This window comes from Malaya genurostris, chromosome 3, assembly GCF_030247185.1.
Source record: "Malaya genurostris strain Urasoe2022 chromosome 3, Malgen_1.1, whole genome shotgun sequence".
NCBI lineage: Eukaryota > Metazoa > Arthropoda > Insecta > Diptera > Culicidae > Malaya > Malaya genurostris.
Window position 1 is genome coordinate 145,899,364 of NC_080572.1, and position 18,510 is coordinate 145,917,873.

The 18,510-nt window shown below is 35.1% G+C and overlaps 1 protein-coding gene across 4 annotated transcripts in view; it reads left to right on the forward strand.

The window, feature by feature from the left end:
- The window catches only part of LOC131435423 (kinesin light chain), a 331,832-nt gene that overhangs the window by 266,572 nt on the left and 46,750 nt on the right, over positions 1-18,510 (forward strand). For all 4 annotated transcript variants that reach the window (XM_058603292.1, XM_058603288.1, XM_058603291.1 and 1 more), the window contains one exon: positions 151-378. In XM_058603292.1, the coding sequence (XP_058459275.1) occupies positions 151-378 (228 nt within the window). The remainder of the gene's footprint in view (positions 1-150; positions 379-18,510) is intronic.

The window sequence follows — 18,510 nt, forward strand, 5'->3', positions numbered from 1 at the left end:
ATTTATGCAAAAACACAAGCCAATCAAGACAATTAAAAAGGTACCATCACACAGATGGGTTAAGAACTTTATTTCCTGCCTTCATGTATTCCTTTATTTGACGGAACATACAAGCCATACAGTTATATTTATCATTTATTATATTCGCAGACAAAGTACGAGGAAGTGGAAATATACTACCAACGAGCTTTGGAGATTTATGAAATGAAACTTGGACCAGACGATCCAAATGTGGCTAAAACTAAAAATAACTTGGCAAGCTGCTATTTAAAACAAGGGAAATATAAGCAAGCTGAACTATTATACAAGCAAGTGTTGACGCGAGCCCATGAAAGAGAATTTGGTACAATTAATGGAGAAAATAAGCCGATTTGGCAGGTAAGAGATTTTAATTCTTGTTACCAAAAAAACCTTGATGCTCCTTTATATATATATATATATATATATATATATATATATATATATATATATATATATATATATATATATATATATATATATATATATATATATATATATATATATATATATATATATATATATATATATATATATATATATATATATATATATATATATATATATATATATATATATATATATATATATATATATATATATATATATATATATATATATATATATATATATATATATATATATATATATATATATATATATATATATATATATATATATATATATATATATATATATATATATATATATATATATATATATATATATATATATATATATATATATATATATATATATATATATATATATATATATATATATATATATATATATATATATATATATATATATATATATATATATACTGATTTCTCCCGCTGCTTTCGACAAAATAAACCATCAAATAACAGTTGCAAAACTCAATAGGCTTGGATTCGGCGGATCACTACTTAAATGGCTACAGTCTTATCTAATTGGTCGTGAAATGTCAGTGAAAATTGGAGACTGCATTACAACACCTTTCGCAGTCTACTCTGGAGTCCCTCAAGGCAGTCACTTGGGACCATTTTTATTCTTGCTCTACCTCAACGATCTCAATTTTATATTGAAATGCCACAAACTATCTTTCGCAGATGATTTTAAACTATATTATCCAATAACATCACTTGACGACAGCATATTTTTGCAGCCACAGCTTGATATATTATATAGCTTATTGATATATTCGTGAACTAAAGCTTGCTTCATTTAGAATTGGAACAAACTTTTGCTCATATTGTGGCGCTCCTGGTGGACGGATCTGGAAGCTCTTGGCGCCCACGTGTCGGGAATTTTGTCAGCTTCACGTAAACGACATAACAGAACAGGCATTTAAAACCATTTTATTGCTAAAGCTTGCTTCAAATAGAATTGGAACAAAGACAATTGCCTGTATTTCAGTTATTTATTATTGTATTCAAGATCTTTTTTATACAAATGTAGCGTTTTCTTCATACTTTTAAGAAAAAATACGGATAAAATTATTCGTCACGGTTTTGAAGGAATTCTCGAATTTTTCCTGTAACACGGCTCAGTAGGCGGCGCACACCTTCTTCGTCCATCGTTTTAGCTATCTTATTCCACCAGGTCGTCATCTGATTGATGTCTTTGACAACGTTTCCCTTTGCCTTGAGTCTCCTCTTCATGATTGCCCAGTATTTCTCAATAGGGCGGAACTGGGGGCAGTTGAGTGGGTTAAGGTTTTTCGGAACAAACTGGACCACACTGCATACCATTCTTAAACGGCTTTGCTGTAATGACAGCTTGCCAAATCTGGCCAAAACATTACAGGATGGTCGTGGGATCGAATGAACGGCAAAATTCGTTTTTGGAGATTTTTTTTGGTATAGTTCCGATGTCATTGTCTTATTTGTAACGAAAACTTTCGTTTTTTTGCCGCAGCTGCAAATGCCCGGCCAAATCATAAATTTTCTTGCAAATTTGTCGGCAAAAACAAATTTAAATTTGGCTGGAACATCCCCCCGAGCCGTTGCCAAGTAAAATTTTTGACCTGGGATTTGACCGAAGTCAGCCTTGACACAGGTTTCATCGTCCATCAGAAGACACCCGTTGAACTTGGTCAGCACCTGGTCATATAGTTTCCGAGCACGAATTTTGACCACACTATTCTGTTTCATTGTCCGATTTGGCTGTTTGCTAGCTCGATACGACTTGATCACGGTCCGACAGATTAGGATTCCTCTTAATCGTCTTCAAAATCTTACCACGCAATTTCCGGTCGTCAGTTCGACTCCGACGATCGGCTTGAGGCTTCCGAATCGTCGTCAATGTTTCCTTACACCGTTTGATAACGCGCCATACGGTATTTCTGGGCAAATTCAGCTGTTTAGCTAGCCTAAATGCAGACCACAATGGATTTTCCAAATAACTGTGCACAATTTTTTTTCCTTCTTTCGGCTTCCATGTTGATTGTTTACAAAGTACAGCCGATTTTCGGAATGTCAAAAATCATTAAATGCCTGTTCTGTTATGTCGTTTACTCGCAAACACTAGTTAATTAGGTACGACTATAACATTTCGCAGAATATACTTAAACGTGAGTCTATCGTTAAAGGTCTAGGTATCATTCTTGATATCAAGCTAGATTTCAAAAGTCATATCGACTATGTGATTTCTAAGGCATCCAAGCTTTTAGGTTTCGTTTTCTGTATCACCGAGAGCTTTGTCAATGTACATTGTCTAAAAGCATTATATTGTTCTTTAGTCCGCTCGACACTTGAATATTCAGCTGCTGTCTGGTCACCTCATTATCAAATCGACATAGAGTGGATTGAAGCCATTCAACATAAATATGTTAGATTTGCACTGCCTAACCCACCTTGGAGAGATCCTGCTAATCTTCCTAGTTACATAGATCGCTGTAAGCTTATTGACTTGGATCGGTTATTTGTTCGTCGAAATATCTCCAAGGCAACTTTCGTTGCTGATTTACTTCAATCACATATCGACTGTCCCGAGCTTTTGCAGTTGATTAATCTAGACATTCATCGACGTAATCTACGTTCCCACCTGTTTCTCAGATTACCTATTGCAAGAACAAATTATGGGTACAATGAACCATTCTCCAGTATGTGTAGAACTTTTAACAATTGTTCCAATGTCTTCGACTTTCATTTATCTCGAAATATGATCAAACGATGGTTTCGTAATCACTTGTCAGATCAGCCTTACGATCAGTATTTGTTTTGTAACCGACAATATTATTTTTTCGTTCAACCCCCACTTCGTCTCTCCACCATCTTCATTGGACACTAACTAGATTTGCTCGCAGAAATTAACCCGGTCGTCCCTTCCTCTTTTTCTCTGTCTTCCACCATGCTTTCTTCGATCACTAATTAGATGTACATGCCGATTCTAACATCGTCGTTTTCTTTTCCTTCCATCACCTTTTTAATCACTAATTAGATCTACATGCCGATTCTAACATCGTCGTTAGTCCACGCTTCTTTACCACCTCCTCCACCAACCCTGGTACTCCATTCGCCTACCAACTTTTTTCTTCTCTCTCACCTTTTAAGAAAGAGAACTATTTATGTATAATGTATAATGTAATGCTTGGTGTCATCAACTAGTTATAGGATTATAGATTTAGTTTTAATTGTTAGCTTTAATTGTTAGTTTTGATTGTTAGCTCTAATTGTTAGTGTTAAGTCCCAATGTATCTGTTGGATCATTGTAATCTGTTGATACTGATGAGGAGGTTTTATGCCTGCTGGAGAGAGAGAGTGCTAAATTTCATCTCCATCGGGCTTTTTCCTGCTCCCAAATACATAAATAAATATTGCGTCAGTCAGTAAAAACAGTGCCACTGAGTGAGGAAAGCATGTTCAGACAAGGTAATTCATGATGTACACAAGCGACACGACCGCGTGGCAATCGCATATATCCAATGCAATGAAAACATGTATATTGATTATATGTGGAAGTTAGTTAACCCAAGAATGCCCAGTAAAGGTAATTTAGAACACATTTACGTAGAACGACAGAAAAATATTTCGCATTTAAGAGTTAACAGTGAATTCCAGATATATAGCTGACATATATACAATTTTTGGTTAGGCAGCAACATTTTGAGTATAAAAAGGGCCCTTTTTGAATTTATCGGGGCTTCTCAATTCAACTGTTGAGAGTGTTGATCCATGGGCGACCGGGAAACATCGTAATCAAACTTGGACACCAGCATTCGTGATATAGTAGAGATTAAGACTCAAAGCAAAGTTTAGAGTATTTAAAGTATTATCAGATAGATATTAGGTCAGGCACAAAGTTTATGTGCTTTAGGGAAGTTATTGTTTTGTAGTGTAAATCTATTAAGAAGAAGTAAATATATGCGAACAAGTTAAAAAAATAATCTTTTCGTTCAAACTATAGATGACATTACGCGGCGTTATTTGAATTACACCTCTCAGCCGCTCAGGTTAGTTGTTTCATTATGGTGACAGCGAAAAAAGGACAATTTTTAAATACGGAACGCTACTCGAGAGGAGGTATTATTATACTGTGACAGGATTAAGCTGAATAAACTACATACTATTACGATACAGTGAATAAAGTTTAGGATTCGGATACATATTTTTGAAGCTATAATATTTGACTGAGTGCACGTCAAGTTTTGATAGCACTAATTTTACAGACGGTAGACTACGGCAACTAGTTTTCATTCTGGTTTTTCTGTGGTAATGTAAGCACATAATCGATAAATAGACAAAACACGCAAACGCAGCATATTCAACCACGTCCATATCGACAATAATATCATCGGGTAGCAATTGCACTTTACGCGCGCGCGAATGAAAAAAAAACAGACAAATGTGTCTCGAATATTTGACATTCGCTTGTGCTTCGGAAATGGTTTTTGATTTATATTTTGCAACCAACTATAACAGATGAAAAATATCGGAACAATTAATTTTGAATTCTAAAATAAAATTATCGTAAATGGATCAAATAAATCTGAAATAAAACGGTAGACCGTTTTCTCGTACTAATTAAATATATTGAAACCCATTCATGATCACGAGATGCCATTCACGATTCAAAGTAATAACATATGCACATAACCGGAGTAGTGACAAAAAAACGCAAACGATGCATTTCAGCCACGCGCATAGCAGCGGTACAATGATACATACAGTGTATATAATAATAATAATGGGTAGTAGCTTCGCGCGATCGACTTCGCGAAAAATTGAAAAATTGCTAGCGCAGATTAAATTCTCATATGGTTTGTGTGTTAGGCGCGGTCAAAAGTATGTATCGTATGTAATAATAGAAAATTTGAAACTGTGTTGGCCATGGTCAAGATTGCGGCCTACGATGATTTGTAGATGTTTGGAACATATCAAATTTACTATTGACTGACAAGTATTTCGAGATTCCAATCAAAATATTAAACTAAATTAGGTTGCATAAGTTGTGGCAAAATAATAAATTACATTTACTTGTCAGTTCAGTATTTTATGCTGACTAGGGTTGCGCACGATGCTAACACAACAAGCTCGCGCAGGGCTTCTTATATTGCGATGTGTTATACAATAACTAGTAATTTGAAACTAGGTCAAGTTTGTTTACGATGATCGATCATAGTTTTTTACTGTTAAATAGTGATAGCTATTCGAGGAAAATTAGTCTCAGAATGGAGGGGGTAGTGAAAAAAAAACTATTAGAAGCGCGCAGCGTGTTTGGAAAATTCCTGCATATGTTAAAACTAATGCTCTAAAAAACATACAACAGAGGCTTTAAAAAGATCTAAGATTATAAAAATGAACAAATGAAGAACTACTAGTTAAAAAGATAAAGCGACATAGCGAATTAAAGTCACATTGACAATAACGAACGAAAATAATATTGAAGGCGGTGGTGCCTATCGATTTCCGATGTTGGATGCAATACAATGCATACCAGAATTTCATGGTTCAGTTTTTATCTTAAATGAGTTATTTTGCGGAGCAAATCCCGCAAGGTGCGAATGAAAAACCTCTAGCAAATGTGATACTGACGAAATTAAAAGGAAATGCCGCAACTCCTATTAATAGAATAAGAGCCAACATAATAAATGACGTGTTCCGAAATTTGAGAGATCAATTTGCAGTAAAAGTTACAGTAGAAGAGATTCTTATCAGGATCGAAACTCTCGAACAAAAATATGGATGATCTTTTGAAGAGTGCTACGAATAATGGAATTTATTGACAAATTCTAAATTAAACCATATTCTAAACCTTTCTGGAAACTATCTAAGGTTCTTAAGAAACCTCAGAAACCAATTTCTGCTCTCAGGGAAGGAAATCAAATACATATTACAAACGGCGAAAAAGCTCAAAAACTTGCTCAGCAGTTCGAGAGTGTCCACAATTTAATTTGAACGTTGTGAGTCCTATTAAAAATGAAGTCTTACTGAAATATGATCATATTTCAACTCAAGTGTTATTACAAGATGACATTATTGAGACGAATTTTGATGAAATTAAGTCAATTATTAGGAAACTTAAAAACATGAAGGCTCCTGGTAATGATGGATTTTTTAATATTCTTATTAAAAATCTTCCCGATGTTGCCTTGAGACTCTTGGTTAAAATTGTCAACAAGTGTTTTTCATTAGTTTACTCCCCAAAAGAATGGAAAATCGCAAAAGTAATTCCTATCCTCAAACCTGATAAAAACCCAGCAGAAACATCAGGTAATTGGTCGATGAATTTATTGACGCTCAACAAGAAAATCAAGCATTTACGATTCATTTTATAGCAGAATTATCGAATAAAAACTTAAAGCAAAAAATCACTGGCAGTGGAGGCGTCAGTCGGTGTTGAACAGTCGTTTGCACCGCACGCGTATAGCTCTTGGCTCCTGGAAAAATTTTCTGGCTACCTAGAGTTTCATTGATTTAAGGCTTCAGTCTTTTTCAAGGCTACTTGAATCACTAACAGTCTTTTTAAAGACTAGCAATTAGTCAGCCTTTCTCCAGGCTATACAAAGGGTAATATTGTAATATAATCAGTTTTTTTCAAGATTAAGAAATTAATCAGCCTTTTTTTAAGACTACCATAAAATCAGTCTCTATCAAGACTTTCCCAAACTAGGAGTCTAATCGAAGACTAATTTAGCCTAGTTAATTTAATTTCAAATTTCATTCATTTCAAAAATGCCTGCGTCCAACCGGAGAGGTAACAAGCCTAAGGCTAAAAATAATTCAATACGGAATAAATCACAATCCGTTATTCAACATTTTTCTAATAACATTCACGATCTTATAGAATCTGCATGTAAAAATAGAAGACAACGGACGGACTTTCCTTCCGTTGATTCTATGCCGTCTAACAATATTTACGAGATTCTTCCTGAATCCGATTGTAGCGACATAGAAGAAAAATCTTAAAAAATTCCCAAAATGGACGCTTGTTGTGCTGGGAAGAAACAACAAACTATGCTTCCAGTGACGGTGATGATTTCCGACTTCAAAGCATTCCGTACTGAGCTTTCTACCTTTCTCCCGGAAGTAAAAGTCTCATTTCAAATCGGACGAAGAGGAGAATGTCAAGTCTTGGTTGATGTTCATAAATTTTATTCATATGATATAAAATCAGACAGACCCTTTAAGGCTGTTTTGAAGGGCTTATCAAATGATCAAAGTACTGATGAAATTAAAACTGAACTAAAAGAATTGCTTGGTTTTGCCCCTTCCCAAGTAATAGTTATGAAAAAAAGATCGAATGTTACTTCTACCACGCTCTGAAATTTCCCATGAACTTTACCTAATACAATTCAATCGAAGTGATGTAAACAATTTGAAAACTTTAAAAAAGGTTCATTTCCCACATTAAAATTCATTGGGAATACTATAAACGGCATAATGGTATTGCAAACTTAAAACAATGTCGTCGTTGCCAAGGCTTCGGCCATGGAACCAAAAATTGTCATATGGATATACGGTGTTTGAATTGTGGTAAATCGCATTCGAAAGACGATTGTCCAATTAATGAGAGCACTGATAAATTGTCATGTAAAATTGCAATGGAAATCATAAATCCAATTATTTGAAATGTCCTGTCAGGGAAAAAATTGAACGCTCGTTCGCTTAGACAACAAGTCAAATCAACGACCTTAAATTTACAGAACATACCTGAAAATTAAAAAAAAAAACGCTACAAATGCCGTACCTAATTCTTCTAAGGCTCTTATTTCTTCGAATTTAAAACAAAAAACAGGTATGCCTTCTAACGAAAACAATTTATTCTACCTATCAATAAATTGTTTTCGTTAGAAGGCATACCTGTTTTTTGTTTTAAATTCGAAGAAATAAGCCGAAATAATCGACCTCGTCATCATCTTCTTGTAATGACAGTTACGCTTTGGTTACAGGTAGACAACTGCCTAATCAAAACACAGGAACGCCTTCCAGTTCATCTTCTAACGAAAACAATTTATTAATAGGCAGATCGGCCAAATCATCTTCTTTTAATGGCAGTTACGCTAGTGTAACAGGCAGACCTCTACCTACAAATATTCCTTCAATGGTATTCGCTTCTTTAAACGAATTCGATTTAGGCGATATAACGGAAAATAAAATGATCTACCTACAAGATCTACTTTTTCAAATGATCATCCGAATAAATTCGACTTCATCACTTTTTGAAGCATTTCAAAGCGGATGGCATTTGCAAATAATATTATAATGAACAATTAAATTTATTTAAAGACAATTTACAAAAACTCACAAGATATCGACCGAAATTTTTCGTAATATGGGACTTAAATGCAAAGCATGTCCAGAGGAATTGTAGGCAAAATAACAATAATGGTAAAATACTTCATAATCAACTCTCAGCTGGTTACTTCACAGTTCTTCATCCCAGTGATCCGACTAGCTTCTCTTCCGTGAAAAATCCCTCTACAATCGATCTGGTTCTAACAGGTCACAGTCACATTCGTAGTGAACCGATTACACATGCTGACTTTGACTCAGATCATCAATGCAATTGGTTTTGTAATGCAATTAGCTCTATATTCAACTATCATAGAGCTAATTGGTTGGATAACAGATCTCACATTGAAAATCATGTGGATCATGAAACTGTTTTAGAAAATTCTGCGGACATCGACACAGCAATAGATAATTTGAATCATTACATTATCGAAGCTAGAAATCTTTCAGTTCCCAAAGCTCAAACTAAATTGAATTTTCCTATCATCGATGACAATCTTCAACTGCTCATTTACTGCTATTAAAAATGAAGTCTTACTGAAATATGATCATATTTCAACTCAAGTGTTATTACAAGATGACATTATTGAGACGAATTTTGATGAAATTTAGTCAATTATTAGGAAACTTAAAAACATGAAGGCTCCTGGTAATGATGGATTTTTTAATATTCTTATTTAAAATCTTCCCGATGTTGCCTTGAGACTCTTGGTTAAAATTTTCAACAAGTGTTTTTCATTAGTTTACTCCCCAAAAAGATGGAAAAACGCTAAAGTAATTCCTATCCTCAAACCTGATAAAAACCCAGCAGAAACATCAGGTAATTGGTCGATAATCTATCTTCTATCAGTAAACTTTTTGAAAAAAAATAATCCTGTTGAGAATGATGTCTCATATAAATGAGAATTCAATTTTTACCAGAGCAGTTTGGATTTCGTCATGAACATTCGACTACTCATCAACTTGTCAGAGTAAAGAACATGATAAAAGCAAATAAATCTTCTGGGTTATTCACTGGAGTTGCTCTTCTAGACATAGAAAAAGCATTCGACAGTGTTCGGCACAAAGGTTTAATAGCAAAAATGTCTAATTTCCAGTTTCCTATTAATTTGATCAAAATGATTCAAAATTATTTAACTGATCGCACTCTTCAGGTTAGCTATCAGAATTGTAAATCTGAATTGCTACCCGTACGAGCAGGTGTTCCGCAGGGTTCGAGCGTAGCTCCAATCTTGTATAATATTTTCATTTCTGATCTTCCAAATCTATCCGTTGGTTATCAGAAATCGCTATTCTGTGACGACACAAGTCTGTTAGCGACAGGTAGAAATCTAAGAGTCGCCTACAAAGAAGCCTAAATATTCTCAGTGATTATCTTTCAAAATGGTAAATTAAACCAAATGCAGCAAAAACCCAATTAATTATCTTTCCTCATAAACCAAGAGCTTCTTTGCTTAAACCAAACAATAATCACATTCTCAAATTGAGTGGCTTGGAATTGACATGGTCTGATCAAACAAAATACTTAGGTTTAACGTATGACAAAAAACTCACTTTTAAGGATCACATTGAAGGGATCCAGGCAAAGTGTAATAAATATATTAAATGTTTATATCCTCTTATAAACAGAAATTCTAAGTTCTGACTAAAAAACAAAATCCAATAAATAGTTATTAAAAAAAGAGGAGGCGAAAATCAGCTATATATTAACAAATATTGAAAATCAGATGCTATTCTACCATGCAATTGATAAACCAAAACTCTGTCTAAACAACAATTATAAATGTTATCCAGAGGGACAAATTCAAAATTCCCATAAATACAACCGAAATTTACACAAGAAATATTATCGTAACAACAGGTGCTCAATCAAAGATAGCAATTTTGATAGTGAACACTTAATGCAAAGCAACTGTGGGTAAACTGCATGACATACGGTAATATTGCGAAGATAAGTTCATAATATTAGGACCAGAAATGTGCCTGATCAATGGAGATATGAAGAATCTAGATCTGTTAGCGACAGGTAGAAATCTAAGAGTCGCCTACAAAGAAGCCTAAATATTCTCTGGGGTAACAGGTACTATTAGAAAAACATTAGGTACCGTAGAACTAAATTTCAAATTTTCCAAACGAAGTTTGACGTAGTGGAAAATTTGACTCCAGGTGGTATTTTGGGAATGAGATTTATGAACAAGTATATTCTTAGTATGTACAACGACCGATATGGTTATGCTTACGGAAAATACCTCTCACAATCGAACCAAAAACGGAATCGTATGAAACTCATCAGAAACAGGAGAACAGAGTCTCGACAATGTAGGTAACAATGTCAAGGTACAGGAAAAATACCAAACAGATGATCAAACCAAGCTTAGTCCAAAGGGTAGGCAGTGTACAGAAACGACAAAAAATTACACGGGGCAATTGCAAGAAAGTATGCAACCACATGAATTGTTGAAAATAAATTGTACTAAAAACAATCAATTGTTAGTGAGAATTGCTTTAGTAAATAGACCGAATGAAAAAAGTAAATATATGTTCGATACTGGAGCCTTTTATAACGTGATGAGATGGGATACTGTCGCGAAAAAAAGAAGCAGTTCCTATAAAAATAATTTATACATTGCAGGCTTTGATGGAACTTAAACACAGACTATTGGGTCAGTGAAAATCACGTTGATTATTGGAAAAACTCAATACAGAGTTAGGTTTTACATAGTAAAATATTTATGTGTTTCTGGAATCATTTGAGCAGAGTTTTTAAAGATATATACAATTTATGTCACTCAGAATTTCGAGTACATATGCCTAAGGGTACCAAACGAGTACATTAAAACAGAATATATTCCAATATCGGAAAATGAAAATTTAATCAGAGCTGAGAATTATGGAACGCGTGCGAAAAATAAAAATAAGACATTGAAATATCAAACCGCATGAATAATGAAAGAAACAAAGTATTTTTGATAATAAACAGAAGCCAAAGATGTTGTCAAAAAGCGCAGCTAAATCCGACAACAATTGTTACATAAATAACAAGTAGAGAGAGTACAATGAAGAAAAATAATGTGGAAATTGACAAAAATGAATTAATCATCGTAAATACTGAAGTCTTCGAGCGCGGTATATTAAAACATGATAAACATGAAACAAACCAAAAAGTGAATAAAAATGAAAACATTAATGCTGTGCCTCAGAACTGTTGAAAATTACCAAATGAATATCGAAACGCTTTTGGTAACAGGTTTGAAGATAAAAGGTAATTTTATTCAAATTCAATTCGTCAAGTCTCTAAATACTAACAAAGTACATTATCGATATATAATTCATTTCATGCATTATATTAACACTGCCCTACTTATGATACAATGTACACAGTCCTAATTGACATTAATATATAACCTATATTAATGTGTTTACATGCAGCGTGTAAGTCTACCCAAAGGCGAATGTCACATTGAAGCTTTCACTATAAAGCTTTCATAACATAGTTTCGTCACAGGTGGTAATTGTATAGAGCTTTCATTGAATGTCAAATTGTATGTTTACAATCGAATGCTGTGCAATCATTTATATTGCTTCGCATTGTATATTTTAACACTTCCCCGCAATTTGAACATTCAATACACTGAATAACTTCCTATGGTTTTAGGTAACCCCTAAATGAAAGCACCTGATGGCTGCTCGACTTTCGCGATGAACTTCAGTTTCCTTTTCTTGATGAGTTCACAAATGAAGAAGCATTTGATGTCCAAGTTCTTTTATCTTTTGATGTGATCTTGACTCCTTCCCCGATGTTTATACATGGAATACTGTCCTCCATTATAACGAATGGCTCTATGACTACATCCAATTCGTAGAGAAGTTGAGTTAACCACGCAACTTCTTTCGTATCTGAACAAAGCGCTATCAGTTCCGGTTGTAGATAAGCTGACTGTTGGTTGCCGTTTCGTTAACCACGAAACTAAATTACCGTATAACCGAAACGCGTATCCTGAAATAGATTACCTCTTATCAGGATCATTGAAAAGTCTGCTTTCACAAATCCCATGAAGTCAGGATAATCATTTTTGTTTAAATAAATGATTTTTGTATTACTCGTTCCTCGTAAATATCGCAATATTCGCTTTAAACCTGACCAATTCCAGTCAGTCCAGTTCCAACATTGTTGGAATATTTACTCAATCTGTTTACCGCAACGCACATATCTGGCCAGAATGTCAACAAAAGGTATTGTAGACATCCTAGCAATTGCCTAAATGGTTCTTCTGTAATTTATGCCTCAGATTTCGACCATTTAGTAGTGGTAACCAATGGTGTCCCCACTGGTTTACAATCACTCACTCCAAACCGCTTATAGTTTTCTATGTATGTGATTCAGAAAAATTTCATTCATCTGATTCCTAAAATCACGATTTATTTCCATTTCTAGAAAACGTTTTACTTCTAACATATCTTTCATTTGGAATTCTTGTTTAAGAAAAACCATTTTTAATATATTGCTTTCAGTCCCTCGAATACACAGTTATCCACTGTCCAAGAGATATTTTATTGCAATGCGTCAAATTCATTTTGAATCGCATGCTTCAAATTTTCAGATTTCATTAAACTTTAAATGTTGCGAGGAATTTCTTCTTCACAAAGTACAGCCGCTTTTGCTGAGTAGTCTAAATACCACGAAGGTATTTTCCTCTCAATTTGACTTCGTCGCAATGAATACCCTTCATCACCGTAGTCTAGTTCTTCAGCTTGGCCTTCATTAGTACTTTCATAATCACTTTATCCAAGTGATTCTTGGTCTTCTTTGATGAGTGTAAAATAATCTAGTTATTGATTCTTTGAATATTATACTCCTCCCAATTTCTATTCAACGTATATGTTCGTTCCATTGCACAAAATTATTATTTGTATAACCTACAAATATAAGTTTTGTTGGTAGACATCCCAAGACTTTCTAATAATTCAGTTTCGATTGTTTCTTCTGCTGTTCTTGGTACGGTGTACCGTCTCTTTTAATTCCATTTGTAGAGCTGTTAATAAGATATGTTTCTCCATATAGTGCATCTCCCCACATATCTTTACTTGAGCCACTGTTGTATAGCATTTCTACTACTTCTTTCATAAATGTTCTCTTCATACGTCTGCTTACTTCGTTTTACTAATTTTCCTTGAAGCTGCCATATACCTCGTATTTCTGCTTTATTAAATTCACCAATATCCTTCATATGCCTTTTGCCCCAAGCAGCCACAAACATTCAAGTGTATGATTTCCAATAAACGCCGTGACCTCGCCTGCTCCATTTGTTTAAATTTAGCCGTAGCTTGTTTCCATGCTGCACAACCCGTGCACACGTAGACTGTATTTATATCTTCCGAAGTAAGATTGATTCCCTCAACCATTCTTGTTTCTTTAAACTTGCATTGCTCAAATACCCGAGCCATTTATGCCAAGTGTCAGAACTTACTTGTTTCCCAAAAATGCAGAATTTTTAGCATTATTCTTTGACTTTTCTTCCCGAGATAAACCAAGTGCAACAAACCATCCACGAGACTTTTCGAAGCGATAACTTCGCCTATGTACATGAAAATAATCTTTTCATCGATAAATGAGATTTTTGTACAGTGTTGTCCTCCCCTTCTAACCGAAGGTAGATTCAAGATCAAAGTTAAAGAAAATGTACAAAATCGAAACTTTAATTGTACTGCTATCCACAACACTTTAGTTTCATTTTACCAATCTTCGTAACCCGAAGTTTCTCAGCCGATTATGCAGTAGAGATGTCAATTTGTTTTTTTTTTTTTTTATCTGACGTCTTAAAGCATTCTGTAATAGTTGATAACGTTATTGCTTACTTCTGAATCTACAACAAACCTAATCCTTTTGTTGGGATTCACGCTGGTAGTCATTGCACAATTCTTCCGCTCCATGAATTTCTTCTTCTCCTTTGCCAGAAACATTTCCATTAAAAAAATATTTGTTCTTGAAGTCTCTGATCTCGTTGCAACCGAAGCACCGTGCAACTCGCCGTTTAGTTGCGTACTTAGAAGCTAGATAGATATTGCTCAGTCTGCTTCTCTTCCCCGGCTTCTACATTCAGGAACATTCTTTTGATTTCAGATTTCTGTTTTACATACAACTCTTCGTTGAAAAGTATCAGAAAGGCTCCTTTAACGTTATTGTACTTTTCTGGTATAGCGATGATTAGAGCGTGTATTCTCGCTGCCTACGATGTATCCCATCTATTCTCGATCTCGAATGATTTTATCATATTCATCGAAAATCTCAATTGATCCGAAAATCCCATGTTTTATCGCGAAGATCCCCTTTCTCATCGTCGTTGTTGTTGTTCCCATCTTCTGGTACACTTTTACCAGAGTATCCATCGGTTGCTTAGCATACTCTAAGCCAATCAACTTGTTTAAGACGTCGTTCTTTACAAGCATAAAATTTTCGTCTAAGGCTTCGACATTCAGCTCTTCTACTGGTTCGTAGAAGTCTTCTTCTGTTGGTGTACGAGTCAGCTGCATTTTGTTGAATGGTACTCCTCCGTCATTTCATGCAGCAAATGTACTCTTTGAAACATCGAAGAATCGTTCGCAGCTACCGTTACCATTTTGAATTATCGGATCGGTGCGCTCGAGAGTTCCCCTCTCGTAGCCACCACTGCTTTTCGCTGGGTCAGATTCACTGACCTGCTTCGCCATCTCACCAACACTCGATGGTTCAGTCCAAAGCTTGTTAATTCTATTTCAGTCCAAAACTTGTTAATCCCGCAGCTCGTCATTGCTCATTGCACCTGCTTCTTGTCCGAAACGTTTCTGCTGCTTTCTGCCGGTTTACACTTCTAACCGAAACTTTGCTGTTTCCTACTGAATCCCACTTCTAACCGAAGAAATATTATTATCGCCGATTGCTTATCCAACAATCTATTTATTGCCAGTAAAACTCTGGGCTTATCCTAAATGGAATCCAAACTTGTTGCGACAACACCGGTCGAGCTTATTTTCCACTTGCATCTTAAATTCTGTTTCTATCCGAAACTTTTGCTTCTCGCCGGTACCCGTTTCTGTCCGAAACGTCACTGCTGGCCAATTCCCGTTTCTTTCCGAAACGTTACTGTTGACGAACCCCGTTTCTGTCCGAAACGTCACTGCTGGCCAATTCCCGTTTCTGTCCGAAACGTTACTGTTGACGAACCTCGTTTCTGTCCGAAACGTCACTGCTGGTCAATTCCCGTTTCTGTCCGAAACGTTTTTCCTTGGATTCTGTTTCTATCCAAAACTACCGGATCCCCCTTCTAACCGAAGTACTGGTGCTTCCTTCCACTTCTAACCGAAGTTAATAGTACGACCGATTGTTTTTCCAACAATCAATGTGGTCAATACCAGGAAAAACCTACATTTATCCTAGCCGGATACTTCGACTACCAGTTTCTGTCCGAAACTTCTTTGTTCGCCGATCTTAGTTTCTGTCCGAAACTACTGGGCCCATAACCTGTTGAAAATTACCAAATGAATATCGAAACGCTTTTGGTAACAGGTTTGAAGATAAAAGGTAATTTTATTCAAATTCAATTCGTCAAGTCTCTAAATACTAACAAAGTACATTATCGATATATAATTCATTTCATGCATTATATTAACACTGCCCTACTTATGATACAATGTACACAGTCCTAATTGACATTAATATATAACCTATATTAATGTGTTTACATGCAGCGTGTAAGTCTACCCAAAGGCGAATGTCACATTGAAGCTTTCACTATAAAGCTTTCATAACATAGTTTCGTCACAGGTGGTAATTGTATAGAGCTTTCATTGAATGTCAAATTGTATGTTTACAATCGAATGCTGTGCAATCATTTATATTGCTTCGCATTGTATATTTTAACAAGAACAACAATGAAATATACAACAACGACGATCGTTCAGAAAGTATGCTTCCTTTTTGTAGAACTAACATTACTAATGAAAATGAACAAGATTTGCTAGATAGATATTGCGACGGAAAGGTATATGTTTACTTGATTTAGAATCAAATCAGGACCTCAGTTTAACGGAAAATAAAAGGTACGGTCAAACAACTGGTCAGAACTGGACGGATAATGTGCTGAAAACATTGAATACAGACCACTTGAAAAGAGAAAACTTTGTAGGCATAGAGAGAATTATGGCAACGTATAGCGATGTCTTCTATTTGAAGGGAGATAAATTAACCGTCACTGATGCAGCGGTACACGAAATTGAAACTACCTCAAACGTTCCTACCAATAAACTACCACCACTTAGAAACACATCAATGAAGAAATTGAAGAAATGCATAAGCAAGGTATCATAAGACATAGTAACAGTCCGTGGAATGCACCAGTCTTATGTGTTCATAAGAAGGACTATGAATTTGGTAACAAGCAATACAGAATTGTGGTTGACTTTAGGGCTTTAAATTTAGTAACAAAGCCAATTGTATACCCAATTCCACTAATCGACGAGATTTTAGATCATCTTGGAAACAGTAAAGATTGTTCTATTTTGGATTTAAAATCGGGGTTTTACCAAGTACCCATCAATCCAAACGATGCTGCCAAGACAGCGTTTTCTACTCCAAAAGGCCACTTTGAGTTCACAAGAATGCCTATGGGTTTATGAAATAGTCCATCCACTTTTCAGCGATTGATGAATTTACCACTTTAAACATTTGTGGACGCTGTCATAGGCGGGCTTATAAGGAAAGTCATATGTCGGAAACAGAAGAGGCTTATAAGGAAAGTCATACGTCGGAAACAGAAGAGGCTTATAAGGAAAGTCATACGTGGGAAACAGAAAAGCAATCAACAACGGAACCACAACCATCCACATCGCAATACGATTTAGAGAAAATACCTTCAGCAGCTTCAATCAACTCAGCATTTTCTGAAGCATCAGTCGCAGCGGAGTTTTCAAGAGTACACAACATTGAACTCTTCAATGAGGGCATCGCAGGAATCAACGTGTCTCCGATATCAACGAACAAAGCCCGGAATGTTAATTATCCTCGAGAAAAATATTTGGATATTTCAAGAGGTATAAAAAAGCAAATATTCGGGCTGTCGGCGGATGAAGAAGATCCAGAATTACTCAAAACGAAAGCAGCAGAGTTGGATGAAGTGATTACTAACATGATAGAGCAGTTTGCTAAGCATGATTGCACTAGGAATGAAAAAGTGCGTTTGTTGTCAGTCTATCCAAACTCGTGGTCATAGGAGAAAATAGCCACCCAATTCAAGGCGAAAAAATACATTGTGTCGCAGGCAATTTTTATTTTAAAGCTGTTATTAAGACCTACATCCCATCCGTGCCTTTTGAAACATGAAGAAGTTACAGCTAAAACAGTTTACGGGTGCATGTAAATGATCAAGATCTTCTCGTTGTAATTCGGAAACCGTTCATCGTACAAAACTGGCGTCCAGGAAGAAGTTGTAGGGAATCAATAGGGCTCTCTAAAAAAATATACACTGAAAAAAAAATTTGATTTTTTTTCAATAATTTCAAAATGGACCAAAAAATTTAATTAAAAAAATCAGGGTTTCGATTTTTTTTGATAATTTTTTATTTAAAGCTCTTATTAAAACCTACATATTGTTGGCTATCCCATCCGTGCCTTTTGAAAATAAAGAAGTTACAGCGAAAACAATTTACAGATATATTCGAAATTTCAAGTTCTCTTTGAAGTATAATCATTTAAACAGTAGAACTAACGTAACTATGTCAAAACGAATAAACATTAATT